At 40.8% G+C, this 16,711-nt stretch overlaps 1 protein-coding gene across 1 annotated transcript in view; it reads left to right on the top strand.

The window, feature by feature from the left end:
- Nucleotides 1–16,711, top strand: part of CCDC102B (coiled-coil domain containing 102B) — a 101,136-nt gene that overhangs the window by 14,421 nt on the left and 70,004 nt on the right. Inside the window, exons 5-6 of the mRNA XM_090286081.1 lie at nucleotides 3,215–3,229; nucleotides 4,960–5,076. Coding sequence (XP_090142207.1) covers nucleotides 3,215–3,229; nucleotides 4,960–5,076 — 132 coding nt within the window. The remainder of the gene's footprint in view (nucleotides 1–3,214; nucleotides 3,230–4,959; nucleotides 5,077–16,711) is intronic.

Here is a 16,711-nt window from a genome sequence, read left to right as displayed (position 1 = left end):
TGGATTTCTAGCATCTTCTTCTCTTTTGCCTCATTTCTTAAGGTAATTTCTTTATCTTTGCTTTTATATATTTTGTGTTCTTTCTAGTTTACCTTGAAATTGGTTTCCTTCTATGTCCAATTCTTTCCCAAGTTCTGTAACTCTTCTAGGTTTTTCTAATTCTTGGTTGCATTGCCCTTTCACGTGATTTATAATTTTATCATTTTTGTTTAGGTCCTGTTGGAAAACGTGATCTCTTTCTCTAGCGTCTTTGCAATGTTCTCATCTGCAGCATACTGTCATCGTTGGCGATAACTTTCTCTGCTCTTCAGCCTTATAATAACATCATGTGTGATTCTTTCATTGTTTTCTGCTGCTCATTCTTACACAGACTTCCGTTTTCTGTGCTTAAAATACAAAGCGGGTGGATCAAGAAATATTTTCTATCCTCACGGCTGTAGAGCTCCCTGCTCTTAATATTTGTGTAAAGTGTCCTGAATTGTGGGCCTTATCCATTCCCTAAACTCCTGGCTCTGCTCCCTAAGCGACCCTCTCCTGCTTTTGTCGCCCCTGTTACTCCCACTATGGAGCCTGGTCTCAGCACTCCCCTCTCAGCGTAGGGCGTGTTTCTGAAGGAAGTTTTGTCTGATTTTTTAAAGAGTGTGTAGGATGCGGATTAGTCCAGTTTCTCAGACTTTGCTATGGGCCTCTTGCGTTCGCTCACCCATCAGAATGTGTAAACACCCTGGTTTCACACGGACCCGACACGCTCGGCTTTCGGGGAGTGTCTGTTGTCCACTTCGGGGTTCTGTCCTCAGGCGCTGTTGCTGCCCTTTCGCTTTTGCCTCAGTTCTTGGAGCTGGGCGTGGACTGCCTTTAACCCCCCTGGGTCTTAGTTTTACAGGGAAAAGCGGTCACCTAATTTTGCCCCAGACATCCAGAGGTGGGTTTGTTTTTTTAAACATTCAATATAATTTTGTGTTAGTTTTGGGTGTACACCACAGTGCTCAGACAATCACATACTTTACATAGCATCCCCCCCAGACATTTCCAGCACCCGCCTGGCCCCACGACATCGTTGACTCTGTCCCCTGCCCTGGGCTTTACGTCCCCCTGACTGTTCTGTCACCACCAACCTGCGCTTCTCCATCCCCCACCCCCCACCCCCGCCGCCTTCGTCACCAGCCCCTCTACCCTCTGCTGTCTATATCTACGGGTCTCTTTCTGTGTTTGCATCCAGGAGTTTTTGATTCTGTTATTCTCTTGCCCTCCCTGTTTCCATGGAGAGACCTGCAGATGTTGGAGCACTACCACCACCCCCACCCCCGCTGTGCCACGTCCCCATGATCTCCAGAGGTAACAGCCATGGTTGTCTGGTTTCAGCCCCAGAGTCCCAGCTTCCATGCATGGTCTTCAGAGGTTGATCTGCCTAAGCAAGAGTTTTGCAAGCAAGTTCTCTCTTCCCACATCTCAAATGAAAGGCACGCTTATCTCCCACTCCCAGTGTTATTTTAGAACAGTGGCTACACCGGGGGAAACTTAGGTGTGCCACACCGAGAGATATTTTGAAATATTGGTGTTGAGAAACCAACTAATCAATGGGTCAGAAACTCTTTGGCATTTCAGGTGGTTTCTACATTTTTCCATAAATATACTGGATTAAGAGCTAATAGATTCATCAGTTTATAGATAATAAAAATTAATTTTGATATAAGATCAAAATTTAGCTTTGCCATATGTTTAGAAACATATTTAAAACCCACACAGATGATGACTCTACTATAACGCATTTTCCGTTTTTGTCAACATGTGATCAACTTTTCCAGTGCCTACATTTGACAAAGAATAAATAAAACTAAAGATAGTTATGATATCATTCTATCAATAAGTAATTTTACCCATGGATATACAAACTAGTTGAAAAAATGTATTTATCTACCTCATTAAGTCATGCATTTCCAGCAAATGATTAGTTTGTATTTAGTAATTATTTATCACAATGTGTGCTGTGCTGTATCATTTTTTTACATATATTTTATTGATTATGCTATTACTGTTGTCCCAATTTTTCCCTCTTTGCTCCCCTCTGCCCAGTACTCCCCTTCCCTCCACCAGTTCCCTCCCCCCTTAGTTCATGTCCATGGGTTGTGCATATAAATTGTTTGGCTTCTCCATTTTCTATACTGTCCTTAACATTCCCCTGTCTATTCTGTACCCATCAATTGTGCTTCTCAATCCCTGCTCCTTTTCCCCCATTCTCCTCATCCCACTTCCAGCTGATAACCCTCCAAATTATCTCCGAATCTAAGATTCTGTTCCTGTATTGGTGGCTTGCTTAGTTTGTTTTTAGATTCAGTTGTTGATAGTTGTGAATTTGTTCATCTTTTAATGTTCATAGTTTTGATCTTTAAAAAAAATATATGTCCCTTTAACATTTCATGTAATAATGGCTTGGTGATGATGAACTCCTTTAGCTTTACCTTGTCTGGGAAGCACCTTATCTACCCTTCCATTTTAAATGATAGCTTTGCTGGATAGAGGAATCTTGGTTGTAGGTCCTCACTTTTCATCACTTTGAATACTGCTTGCCAGTCCCTTCTTGCCTGCAAAGTTTCTTTTGAGAAATCAGCTGATAGTCGTATGGGAACTCCTTTGTACATAATTCTCTGCTTCTCTCTTGCTTTTATTTATCTTGAACCTTTGGCATTTTAATTATGATGTGTCTTGGTGTGGTCCTCTTTGGGTCCACCTTGTTTGGGACCCTCTGTGCTTCCTGAACTTGTACATCTATTTCCTTTGCCAAATTAAGGAAGTTTTCCTTCATTATTTTTTAAAATAAGTTTTCTACTTCTTGCTCTTTCTCTTCTCCTTCTGGGACCTTTATGATTTGGATGTTGGTACATTTAAAGTTGTCCTAGTGCTTCTTGAGCCCCTCCTAGTTTTTTTTTTAATTCTTTTTTCTTCCTGCTATTCTGATTGAATGATTTTTCCTTCTTTATGTTCCAAATCATTGGTTTGATTCTTAGCTTTCTCCCCTCCACTGTTGGTTCCCTGTAGATTTTTCTTTATATCACTTAGCATAATCTTCATTTCATCCCCTATGTTATTTTTTAAAGGCTACCACAGAATTTGCATTAATTTCAATTAAACATTCTTTAGTGTCTACTACCATTCTTTAAGGTTGAGAGAAGGAATTAGGTAAAGTTTACTTTAAGAATTTTGGCTAAAATTTCAGAGGCATGTAAATGAAGCGTGTCAGAGAAAGAACAGACTAAGAAGAAATCCAATATTTTTGGGCTGATAAGATGTAAGGATGGAGTTTGTATTTACTTGATGGCCAAGACTGGCAGAGAAGTTCTTATTTGCCTTTCCAATGTGTTAACATTTGGTTGCCTATAGAGGTGCTAAGTGGGGAGTTGGAACATGGTCCAAAGTTCAGGGGAGACCTGCAGGATGGAACTAGACATCTGTAGAGTGTCGGCATTTTGATTAATATGCAAAACCACATGTACACGTGAGCTGTTCAAAGAAGAATGCACGGAGAGTATTTATTAATTAAGTATGTGCTTAATATTTCTACTAACAATCACATTCTGAGTAATATGATTTTAAAATTCTAAATAGATGGTATAATGTTAGCTATTCTAATCTCATGCATTGTATGATTATGATTACATACAAATTACATAATATAAATTCTGAAAGTATTCACCCACATATTTTAGGGGCAAATGTAAGATTAAACAAAATAGCGTATGTCCATATACCCACTTACTTATATATTTATCAGATCTCATGGTTCTGCAGGAAACTTCTGACTGTGACAGCTAGGGGTGAAAATGATTATTTGTATTTATAGGATTTTTCTCGCTTTTCTGTTTATCTCTGTAGATGTTGTGTTTTAGAGCAGTTTTGCATTCACATAACATTGAATGGAAGGTGCTGCCCTCCCTCATGTACCCAATGACCCAGGTCCTCCCCTACAGGGGCACGTTTGTCACAATTGTCAAACTACACTGACATCATTATCACCCAAAGTCTTTCGTTTACCTTAAGGTTCACTCTTGTGCATTCTGTGGGTTTGGACAAATGTAGAAGGACGTGGCTCCACGTTTATAGTACCCTACAGGCTAGTTTCACTGCCCTAGGAATCCTCTGTGCTCCTCCTGTTTGCCTCTTCTTCCCCCCAGTCCCTGAAAACCACTGGTCTCCTTATTGTCTCCACAGCTTTGCCTACTCCAGACCTTCATATTGTTAGAACCTTCCAGTGTGGAGCCTTTTCGCTTCTTTCACTTAGTGATATGCATTGAAATTTCCTCTATGTTTATTTTTTTTTCATGGCTTTATAGCACATTTCTTTTTTGTGCTGAATAATATTCCACTGTGGGATGGACCACAATTTGTTTATCCTGTTTTTCTGCCATAGTTTCCTATGGGAACATATTAGCATCTTTTATAGATGTTCTTGCATATATCTGACCAGCTCCCGCATTATACAGAGGCATTTCTTCATTGCCCACATCGGTCCCTGTTACAATCTACATAGTCTCTATATTTCATAGAAAACAGACATAGGCAGGATTACAAAGAGTAGTGTGGTCCTAATATTCAAGACCCAATGGTCAGGATTAATTGCATTAAGTAAGAATTTAATGGGTCAATATCAAGAGTTTGAGGAGGTCACTGAACTTTGTCTGATTTTCACTGGGTGAATTTGGATTTATGGGGACTTGCTGATTTGTTTTCTAACAACTTAGGAGTTTTCAACTACAAGGATAAAAATAAACAGTTCAGGCACAATAATTACACGAGCAACCACAAAACCTGCCAGAATCCTCCTTTAAAAAAAAAAAAAAGAAAGAAAGAAAGAAAAGGCTAAAACTAGAACTAAAAGCAAAATGAAAGACTAACATGGATTATCCTGAAGGCAGTCTTTGTAGCCCCATGTGATTATAATTTTAATTTTTTTTTTTTTTTTAGTTTAGTGCTCTTCATGGTCAACATAAATATGAGGTGGAAGAACTCTCAGGAGATATGAAGGAAAGATCAACATCTCGAGAGAGCCGGGACAGAGGGATCTGTGAGTTACGAGCCCAGGTAAGAACTGGGTAAAGGAGAGCACAGTAACACATTTGAACGTTATTAAATGATACGCTGTTCTGAGGAGTATAACTGAGGCACTTTTCATTATGAGCAACAACGCTGTTGAGAATCAAAGAAAATAATGACCAGTTTACATGTGATTTAAAATGTTATGGAAGGATGTTGGCTCCTCCCTAGATCTCGATGTTCTGAATATTGCAAAGACAAACTAGTTGACTAAAAAACCACCCAGTCGCCAACAAGTCTTACTGTGAGTTAACGCTGTCGGGTCCAGTGACATAACGATGCCTTGCGTGTAGTTTCTGGTGAAACCAACGCTGTTGGCAGCCAGTAGCAGGCGGGGGGTGGGGGGTGGAGGGGGCTGCTCCTCGCATTTATCATGGTTAATTCACGTCTTAGGTATAACCAGTGAAATAGTAGGAACACCTACTTTCCATTCCTACCACCGCCAAATTAATTTTCACAGACCGTAAGCTCTGATTTCTCTGCCGTGTTGATAACGAAGTACTCATCATCCTCACAGTTAGGAGGGGAGATGGGATTATTCGCACCTTTTAGAAAATTGTGTTCGTTTGCTAAAAGTGGGACGTCATAAATAATTTATTTCGTAACTGGCAATTCTGGAAGACGTCATGGTTACAAATGTGTAGGAACATTGCACGAAATGGAATTAATTTCGCGGATCTATGGGCTGGCAGGAAATTGATAGGTAATAGATGGTCTCTTCGTCCTTCAAGCCTGTGAAGACTGGACTCGATCCACCGTGCGTTTTCTGTCAGGTGAGCACAGCAGTGCACGATGCCTGGACGGTGGAGCCAGATCAGTGCCGTGGCTGCTCATGCCTTTATGCAGCTCCACTCCCGCAGCCTCTCCGAGTCCCCGTTTACAGACTGAATATTCGTAGTCATCGCCCAGGACTTCTGGGAAACATTTCATACTGCGAGGAACAGCTGTCTGAGGCAGAATGCTTTCCTGTTGGGAGTTAGCACGGCTGGTCCTGAGAATGGGCTCTCCCCGCCCCACAGCGTGGCCCCGCAGCGCACCGCCGCCTGTCCTGACCACCTCTTCTAGGGTCCTATAAGGGCCCCGGGGGGAGGGTGGGCCCAGGGAGAGATCCAGGGTGAGGAAGGAGGGAGGTGCAACTACTGCTGCAGACAGCATCTCCCGGGAGCTAAGTCACAGGGAACACAAGGATGGCTTCTGTTCTCTTCTGCTGTCTAAGCAGAATCCAGCCATCTCGACAGGGACCTCTTTTCCTGGCCCTGGGATCTGGGCGGCATCTTTGGTTAAGCGCTGCCCAAGGAGGGCATGCAAACCTACTGAGCGGCTGGAGACAGAAACAGAGGAGGGTGCTGATGTCTGTTTACGGTAACTCTCCTTGAAAGACAAGGGCCCCGCCTTCTGCCATCACCTTCAGGCTGCACTGGGAACCACAGCAATATAGGACCCGTGATGTGCAGCGTGTTCAGTTTGATTTCATGCAAGGTTCTGAGGCTCGTGAATTAGTTGTACGGCCTTGAGTTAGCTACTTCATATCTAGAGAGCTCAGGTGTGTTCCTGAAATTAGGACCCTGGCATCTTACCCACCTAAAGGCGGTCTCCCGTAAGATATTTAAGTGCTATGACTTAGAGTTTTCTGTTCTACAATTCCTAATGAAGCACTGGGAATTGAAAGCAAAGGGAGACATGAATTGGTTATGTCTTTACTAGGTGCACTTAAAGGGTGTACTCGATGGAATGAAATGGCAGTTTATTTTCGGTGTACAGAAACAAAACAGAGTTTTCTGTATCGATTTTGTATCCTGCAACATCACTTGATTCATTTACTTCTCTCAGTTTTGGGTGGAGTCTTAAAGATATTCTATATATCACATATGTACCACAGTTTAATTAAAAGTATAACCTATTTCTAAAAATCTTCTAATATTCATTTTCAGATATGTAATCAACATTGCATTTAGTATGCATATGAACATAAATCTTGGGACATTTAAAAATGGGTTAGAGTAAATTCCTAGATGTGGTATGGCTTGGTCAAGTAAATTTTCAATTTTAAAATATTTTATAAACATTGCCAAATGGTCCATTAGAAAAATTGGATCAATTTACAGTTTTACTTGCCGGAGGTGTATAAGCATACTCATTTCATTATTCAATGGGCAACAGAAGATATTATTTTTAATATTTGCCCATCTGATAGGTAAAATATGCCATTTTTATTTAGATTTTCTTGATCTAACTTATAAATTTTCTAGTTGTTTGTCCATTTTTCTTGATATCATATTTATTATATTAGCTACCATTCACTGAAAACTTGTATATATAGTACCAGGCCATTGAAATATTCGATCTCATTTAGTATTTTGACACTCCTATTATCTATGTATCGTATCCACATTTAAAGGAAACTTAGACAAAAGAACTTACCTTGCTCAAGGTTACAATACAACCTCAAACATTATTGAAATAAATTTTTACCTGTGCTCCTACTTAGTTTCAATTTCTCAGAGAGGCTCACTCAGGCTCAGAGTGTTGAGAAGGCTGGGCACTTTACCAAAGGCCCTTCCACTAATGAGCTTTAAATCCAGAAACCAGACGCTGCCCCAGCCAGTGTCTGACATTGCTAACCTGCTCTAGCATCGCGCCATGGGTCTACTGAAGCAAAGACTCTGGAAATGTAAATTTTCAAAGAATATTGCCTGAGTTGAAAAAAAAGGAAGTATCTGAACATCAAACATCACGGTTCTTTAGCCACTGATGATCCCCTTGTGTGGTGGACGACTTTTTAAAACCATTACTAACACCCACCAGTTTGATAATAGTATCATTTTCCTTTGATCAGTGGGTTGTACTTATTTATCAGTCTGAGCTCTTCCAGAAGTAGTCTGATGATGATTTTTCCATTTTGGAAATCAGATTGGCCAAAGAAACGTAAAGTTCAGCTCTGACTAAAAGGCCCCAGAGTGTTTAAATAATTGACTCTTCTGGTTAATGTGTAATGAGGTGAATTCTCTGAGCACAAAGTCACTTTTTGCTAAATGAATATGTCTCAATATATGCACATATGCATATGCATAATGGAGACATTTGATCTTTCTCCATAGTTAAGATTCAGGTCCCTTGAACTGGAAATGAGAAGTTTATTTAGAAAGGAAATCATGCTAAAACTGGCATTATTTCTTTTGACAGTCTGGGTGCTGGTTGAAAGCAAACTCATAATCAGGAAACACCCCTTTGACATTTTTTAGGTCAAAATTTTGGGAATAAAAATTTTCCAATGGAAATTGTTTTCTCTTGCATTATTCAAAAAATATATATCATGAACATTTTAGTCTCAAATTTTTGAAATTTTGATTTCTATTTTATTATTTCTTATGTGTGGTTTGTTCTTTTCTCTGGAAACCCATCCACACATTGATTTCCCCTTCCTGCTATACTTTGACAAGGTGGATCAGACATACTTTTCCCAATTTAACCCAATAAATATGGCTTGAAACTCTGAACAGTACATGTAAAATAAACATGACAAGACTCTCAAAGTTGAAGAGAAGAGGTGCGCTCCCTAGGTAACTGGGGACCTTGAAAGGGACATGGTGATGAGCTCCCCAGGTTCCCTTTTTGCTACATATATCCCAGAGTTGGAGCTGAAGAAACCAGCGACCCGTGAACTCGGAGAAGCACTGAGTAAATCAAAAACAAAACAACCCAACCCAAGTCTTGGCTCTACTGAAGGATCAGGGAATGGTCAGCAACCCAGACAAGCATGGCTCTGAGTCAGCCTAATAGCACAGAAAAAGATGTTGCCACCCCCCAAACCCTCGCTGGCTAAGTTGGGTGGAGAGACTAGACTTCCTTCCTTGCTAGATGCCCCATCTCATCGCTGAAGTGGTGGCTGAGAAGGTGGAGTAGGAGCCAGGACTTTGTCCTTGCTGGGAGCACTGACCTCTGATCCTGGTGGAGTCCATAGAGATAAATCACTAGGGAGCCAGCCTTTCCTGCAGCTTCCACGTTCTCCTTGCAAGGGGGGTCTAGCATGTGGTAGGAACGCCCATCCTTCCCCAACAACAACAAGAAGCACCACAATTGGGCATCCATGGGAGTCTACAGCGGAAGCTGGGCTCCTTCATGCCCAGGTGTGTGACCCCACCTCCACCATCCAGAGCATGCTCAGAGGGTACAGCACCAAGCAGGACGTCATAAGATCCAGAGTCTCATATAACACAATACCCACAACATCTGGGATACAACTATTACTCACCACGCCAAGAACCAAAGTAGCTGAAAAGTGAATGAAAGTGGACAGTCTGTAGATGCCAACAGCCGAAATGAGAGTGATGTTTTAAAAATTGGCCATCATAAAGATGCTTTCATGAGCAATCATGAGTATGCTTGGGAGGAATTTTAAAAAGTAGAAATTCTTGGTGGAGAAATACAAAATGCAAGGAAGAAGTGAGTGAAAAAGTTATAACTGAAAAAACACAAAAATTCAATTAAAAAAAATGGAAGGTCAGAGGAAAGAATCAGTGACCGTGAAGACAGAAGGATAGAAATTATGCCATCTGATTGACAGACAGAAAAATATAGCCCCTTTGCTAACAGGGGTTGAGTTAGGGGCAGTGGTATGATAACCAAAGATCGAACACGCATGCTATTGGAGCCCAGCCAGCACGGGTGAAATTGCATAGAGAGAACAGTACTCAAAGAAAAAAATGGGGGAGCATTTTGAAAGTTTAGGAATGGGGTTAAATCTACAGTCAGGACGCTTAGTAAACCCCAACAATGTAAAGTCAGCATATTTCCATTGAGACCCATCCGTCAAACGTATGGAAAATTAAGAAAATAATCTTGACAGCACCAAGGAAGAATTTATGGCCAACATACAGGGGAAAAGTCAACAATCCAAATGACAGCATCTCATCAGAAACCAGGGAGGCCAGAAAGGAGAGGCACTCCAGTGTCTGAATCATAAAAGAACTAACTGTCAGCCCAAACCTCTCTATCCAGCAGGGCATCTCAGAGGAAGGAAAGCTAAGGTGATTTGTCTCCAACAAATAAGCACATGAAAAGGTGTTCAACCTGTGAGCCATCAGGGAAATGCAAATACTGCCACAGTGAGGCAGAGCCACAAACTGAAAGGAACAGCTAAATAAGCGACAGTGACCACGGCAGCGCTGGTGACGAGGACACAGAACTACTGGATCAATCACTTGTTACAAGGGGGGAGTGGAAGTCATCGAATCCCTTTGGAAACACTTTGGCAGCTTTCCAAATAGCAGCCATCCTGTGACCAAGAAATCACCCTCCTGGGCACTTCTCTCAGAGCGATGAAACTCTACATGCACACAAAACCAATCCCTGCATCTCTAAAGACGTGTCACTTGTCAGTGCCGACACTGGAAAACAACACTGATGACCTACAGGTACATCACTAAACAAGCCATCAAACTCGTCCTTCTCAGCAACAGCCAGAATGAAATCTTGATCCGCGCAACAATCTGAATGAATCTCTAGAGAACGGTGTTGAGTGAAAAATGCCAGTCCTAAAAGACCACGTAATCCATGATTCTATTTCTATAACGCTATCGAAATGACAAAATTTTAGGAGTGGAGAACAGATTCGTGGTTGCCAGGGATTCAGGAGTGGCAGGAGGGATGTGGCTGGGTGTGGCCGTGGCTATAAAATGGTCATGTGATGGTCCCTTGTCACAATAGGCACAGCCTGTGTTGTGACTATAACACTGTTGATATCTGGTTATGATATTGCATACGATATCATAATGCATACAATATCCTAACCATTGGGGAAAACCGAGTAGAGGGCCCATGGGATTTACTTTCAGTATTTCTTATAACTGCCTAAGAATTGACAATTATATCAAAATAAAAATTCAATATCTGTGATAATTTCCGCCTTTCCCACATACTCCTCCGAAAATACGCATCCCTCATTTTATTTCTGTTTTTGGATCCAAGAGACCTGGGTCCACATTCTTATCCTACACTATCTTGCTTTCTGACCCGCAAGGAATTGCATAGGCTTTCTGAATCTGTTTGATTATCTGCAAAATGGTGTTTCAGTAACAGCTTATCTAAATGATTAATTCACTTGTGTCTTTGCAGTTCTAAAAATTGTACGTTACCTTCAGTGGGCGCTCAATAAATACATGTTTCTTCTTCACCATTCAAATTTCATTAACAAGCCCTATATCAGACTGACCAGCAAGAGTTTTAGAGGTCAGGAACACTGCGTGCAATTCTGTTGTACCCCATAATGACTTCAGAATACTTCTCTATGCACATGTTTGCCTCTCCTTGGCTGTGAAGTCTTCTGAGTTTGAAGATGGTCTTATAGCAAGAGCACCCACTGCAGACACTGGCACCAAGTAGGTTTCTAATAAGTGTTTGATGGGGGAATGCATCTTTTCAAGGTGAATGACTGGACTCCAAAATTAGACCAGAGGGTCTTCCAAAGGAAGTGGGTTTTCCTTTCCCATTCCAGACTCACCTAGAACCTTGCATACATCCCTACAGGCATTGACGCTGAGGCAAAACTCCTCCCACTATATACACAAAGGCCAGGGAAATCTTGAGCTGGGAAGATCGTGAAGGTATATTCTTGTCCTTCCTTTCATCAGCTGCCTTTCTAATGTCAGTGAACAACCCACCATGGGGTCTCTGGCTCTAGCTCAGTATTCCCTCTCTGACATTCATCACCTCCGACACTCCATTAGGGTTACAATTCTCTACATAATACAGCGAAATGCTCCTAGCAATTTATTTTTCTTTGTAGTCCTAACTGAATGCAACGTGATATAAATTGAAATGATTCGATATGTTTATTTGTGTTTTTCTCCCTTTTAGACTGTCTACATTTATTCAGTGTTGAGGTGCTGTTTCATAATTAAGAAAAAAAGGTCTAGATGGGTAAAATGTTGAATTTAACTAGTGGTTATATACGCTGTCCTCTTTATTTGACTTGTGCAAGATAAAACATAAACGTTTTTACATATGTTTCCACACCCCAAAATTGTATTATCAATGGGGTTTAAACAGAGAACGTCTCTTCACGTGTACCCCAACTGGATTCTCTCTGCAAAGCAAGACGACAAAATTAAATGTCCACGTGCTCATTAATTCATGATCTTAGTCAATCACTCGTTCAGCAAATGTTTATCAATCCTCCCGTGTGTTTGCTGCCGGGAGTAAGCAGTGAGAATTCAGTAGGGGGATACACAGGGATGGCCGTGGCCAGAAACACGCAAACCCAGACAGTTAGATACAGGGTTTTAGGAGCTTTGATAGGTGAAGTTGGGAGCCACGCAAGTGCCTAGAACAGACGGGACAGCGGCTGGGCAGGCGAACAGCAAAGGTAAGTGAGAACCGAGCGTGCAGGGGAGGCGCCGGGAGACAGTGAGAGCCTGCAGCATTAGCAGGAGCAAAGGCAATGAAAGGGTGGTCTGGTTTGTACAAAACTTAGAGAATTTCTGTTGAGTAGGAGAATATATGTAAAAAGTTGTTTTAAAATATTGGAATATTGACTGTGCAGCAACAGAAAAAAAAAATTCCCCTTTCCCTCCTATCCACCTGCAGATACCAGAAATGACGATTTGCTGGGATGCTGTGATCACTAGAAGAGAAATTAGACTAAAAGGGAGCCCTTCATTTTCAGATTTTTTCAGGTCAGATGGGGGAAAATACAGAGGGCAGAAAAATGTCTTGTTCTGTGTTAAAAAGAAAATATTTTCAAGGTATTTTCTTAAATTATACATTCAATCTTTAATTCTGCAAATATTTGTATGGTACTTTCTGCGTTAGGATCTAGTAATTCAATGTGTACCGTGTAATGATAGAAATGGACCTGCCCCCAAAGAACGGCCTTTAGTGAGGGATGTAGGACTCATTCAGAACCATGCGTTGAAGTGCATGTTCATGGATGTATGGGAGCTGCCTAGCACATGTGCATAGGCTGGGGGAGTTATCCGAGTTGGAAATCTCAGATGAAGAGATACCTCGGATTTTATTTGCTGACGTAGTTAAATGGTATCATCTTTTACGGGAAGGGTATTGTGTCATCAGAAACCCAGTGTCATCATAATCTGCTGTTCTGAGGTGGACACAGTAGTTGTCGCTCTGAGGTGATTAAAATTTCTTGTAACTCATACCTTTTATTGACTTCACATGTGCTAGCAAGGAGAGTTAGATAGCTGAGAATCCTATGAATGTATCAGAAAGGTTATATAATTTTAAATATTGGTGGTTGCAAGCAGGTTAATTTAGAATTATGTTAGTGATATGGATGTAAGCATTCTGGAACTTTCTGAGACCACATGGACAAAACTCAGGAAACAGAATCTATTAAAAGATATTTGAGATGACTAAACCACTAGAGAAAAATAATATTCTGAGGAAAGCGAAAATCGAACTGTCATACAGGGATAAGTATTCTGGTCACTCAGGCAAATATGAGTCAAGACAGCCCAATTATCCAAGACTAAAATTGTCACTTGTCCTGCATGTGCAGAAAACAGATCAGTGTAAAGTTGAGTAATGAATGAAAGCCTGTGGTTTATTGAGGATACAGCCAGTGCCTTCAGTAACGGATTTTTTTTTCCAAAATAGTTTTTAATTACTAGGGTGCAATAAAATATTTAAAACGCCTTTGCTGGGCTATCCCATCAGCAGCAGCTTTCCCTGGTGGCCAGGTCTTCAAAAAAGCTGACAAGTTAATTACAATCTGAGGTCTCTTCCTTTAACCACAGCTTTCTTACTGTCTTCTGTCAGAGAGAAGAGAGTCTACTGAGGATTGTGTTAGGAGCGGGAATAGAAGAGATGGCATTAATTAAAATGGTTAAATGGTAGTTTGTCTTAGCATCGGCCACCTCTCTTCTTTAGAAATCCCCAATCGTTTTGGGGGTGACTACAAGGTACCTAGTGTTTTCCTTGAAGTCCTCAGGATACCTGAGACCCCCACTGTGGTCTGCCCTCCAGATCTTGTCCTCTACACGGCACACAAGGACACCTGGAACTTCTCTTGGCCTTTGGCCCATAAGTTCTGACCAGTTCCTTCAAGATCCTGTGTCCTGCTTTCCATGGCGCAGGAAGGGAACTTAGCAAATTCATATTAATGTGCTATTTATATGTTTACACCATCATATCAACTACTACTCTCAATGTTGCAAATTCAAAACTGCTTTACAAAAACTGTTGGAGTAGAGTAGCATTTAACGAGGATTAAAATTTCTAATAAAGAGAAATGTTTTGTTTTACATTAGTGGCATTTGATTTAGACCTTTTCTTTCATCAGCCTCAAAATAGCTCCCTTAGAAAACATGCTTTCATATGAGCAGAGACCCGGGACTGGGAGCAACCACTCTATCCTTATGCTGAAATCCCAGTTCACATGAACATGACAGAAAAGGTACGGAAGGAACTTGGACGTTTAGATGGTAGAGCGACCCCAGCCTCGGTCTGCAGCAGTACTGGGCTCATAGTACACATCCCATAAGTGCCAGCTGATTGAATGGAAGAGGGGAAGATAAAGTACATATCAAATAGGAAAGGGCCGCCTTCTATTTCAGCCTCCTATGAGGTTGAAAATAAAACAAACTCAAAATGGGAAGAAGGAATAACTGTCTATATATTCATTTGTAATATGATTTGTGTGTTCTATATTTGACCATATTTGATAATTTCCAAACATAATAGTTTCATATGTGCCTCCTAATACAGATGGTGAGTACAGCGTTTTAAGAAACTACAGTGTCAAGAAACTAGTGCTGGTCATTTAAGTTATAAGATAAGATAACTTTCCACATAACACTTTCAGGAGCTGTTAATTAAATAAATTTAGTGTCCTCTGAGCGTCACATTGAATTCAGTTATTTCTTTAAGAGAATACAGTATTCCTCTTGAATATTATTAGAAACTCTTCTGTATTTTAAATACTTAATCAGTGGAAATGCCATTAATTAGATAATTTCTATAAATCTATTAATTCAACCTTCTTATATCTGTGCTTAATTTTACTATTTACAGGTGGCTATGGGAACAATTTAGCAATGATGGACCATATTCATTTTTAGTCTCAGTATTGATCTATCTGTTCAAGTTCAACACAGTTGTTCCGAAGTTGAGCCTTACAGCCTGAGGTTATTTTTCTGCGTATTTAGCAAGGATCCAAGTGCCTTAGACTAGAGAAAGCTCTTCTGTAGCTCACACTTGAGTCTCTGACTTTGGGGTTTCTCTCACCACAACAGTGGTTGCTTTCTTAAGGAAAGAAATAAGACAGGTGATAAGTGAAGACAGCTATTCTTCCAAATTATTGTGTCAACCAACAAGAGGGTGTCTTACAAGAAGCAGAGGATGTCATTTGGAGGGAAGCAAGGATAGAAGGGGAAAAACAGGCCAAAAGAGAAACAAGAAAGAGAAGTTGCTTAATGTGTACGTTCTTGCCTTAACTACTAGCAGGTAAATGACACGTCTCGGTTTCCTTTCAGATTGTGTGTCCCTAGGTACTGACAGCTAATGGTTATGAATGCTTCTGGCAACTTTGTAGGTTCCACGGGCCTTATGAGCCCCTAATATACTTGATTTCATTTAATCAGCACATGAACCCCAAAAGGGAAACATTGTTTTTTCTTAAAATTTCCAGATCAGTAAGCAGCGTTAGAAATAAAACTCACACCCCGACCACTATGTGATGTGGTCTTACACCACCAAAAGTCAACTATTTCAAATATTTGTTTGTTCATTCTTTTGAACTTAATTTTTCCATACTATTGGGGACATAACTCTCTGTGCTAGGATACTAAGCAAAAATATAAAAATCAAGCAAAACTAGCTACATGGTGTAGCTGAATAATGACAGGATAAGTGATTGGAGGAGCATTTCATTGTTTCAATATATTAACCATGAATATTTTAACCATGACTGTCATTCCAACAATTTAAAAGTCATCAAACTTCCTCAAAAAGCCGATGATGATGTGCATTATAGGAGCCAGCTTTACATTGCTGCACTTGAGGAAATTGAACACTGAGCCTCCTGGGGAAGGATGTAAACAAACAAGGCAGTGACTATCGCTCAGACACTGTCAGTCCATGCCCCGAGGCCGAGACATAAACGGGAAGCCACAGGCTTCAGAGCGTCCAATGTCTTTTTCTGCCATAACTTAGTGACGTGTTTCTAGCAAGTCTCTGAACTGGTTCTGTCCTCCTTAATAATGGCCTCGCAGAAGAGAGTCATTTTCCTGAAGCTAGCCATTAACCTTTTATAAGGTTATTCTACCACCCAGAGCACTGTTTGGTATTTTTCTTTATGCCTCTGGGTCTTCAGAATCTCCATACCTGTTCTGCTTTCCCTCCTCTTCTGACTCAAACCCTGGACTCCACTAAGGTTTGTCTTCATCTCCTTCCTATACATTAGTCTAAGTTTAATAGAAACAACGCTCATTCTAAATGCCTTCTTAGTTTTGAGCACCTTAAAGAGAGAGGGAGGGAGGTCCTTCCTTCTCCCTTCCGTTTGATTTTTGGGAGCTGGGGGGCTGTGAAGTGGAGAACAGAGGTCAACATGAGTATATTAAGAAATTCCAAGGAAATTTGCCTGGTTTTGGATGACAGCCACTTAAAA

This window comes from Furipterus horrens, unplaced genomic scaffold, assembly GCF_987537825.1.
Source record: "Furipterus horrens unplaced genomic scaffold, mFurHor1.1.pri manual_scaffold_8, whole genome shotgun sequence".
NCBI classification, from domain to species: Eukaryota; Metazoa; Chordata; class Mammalia; order Chiroptera; family Furipteridae; genus Furipterus; species Furipterus horrens.
This window is presented reverse-complemented; position numbering and strand designations above follow the sequence as displayed.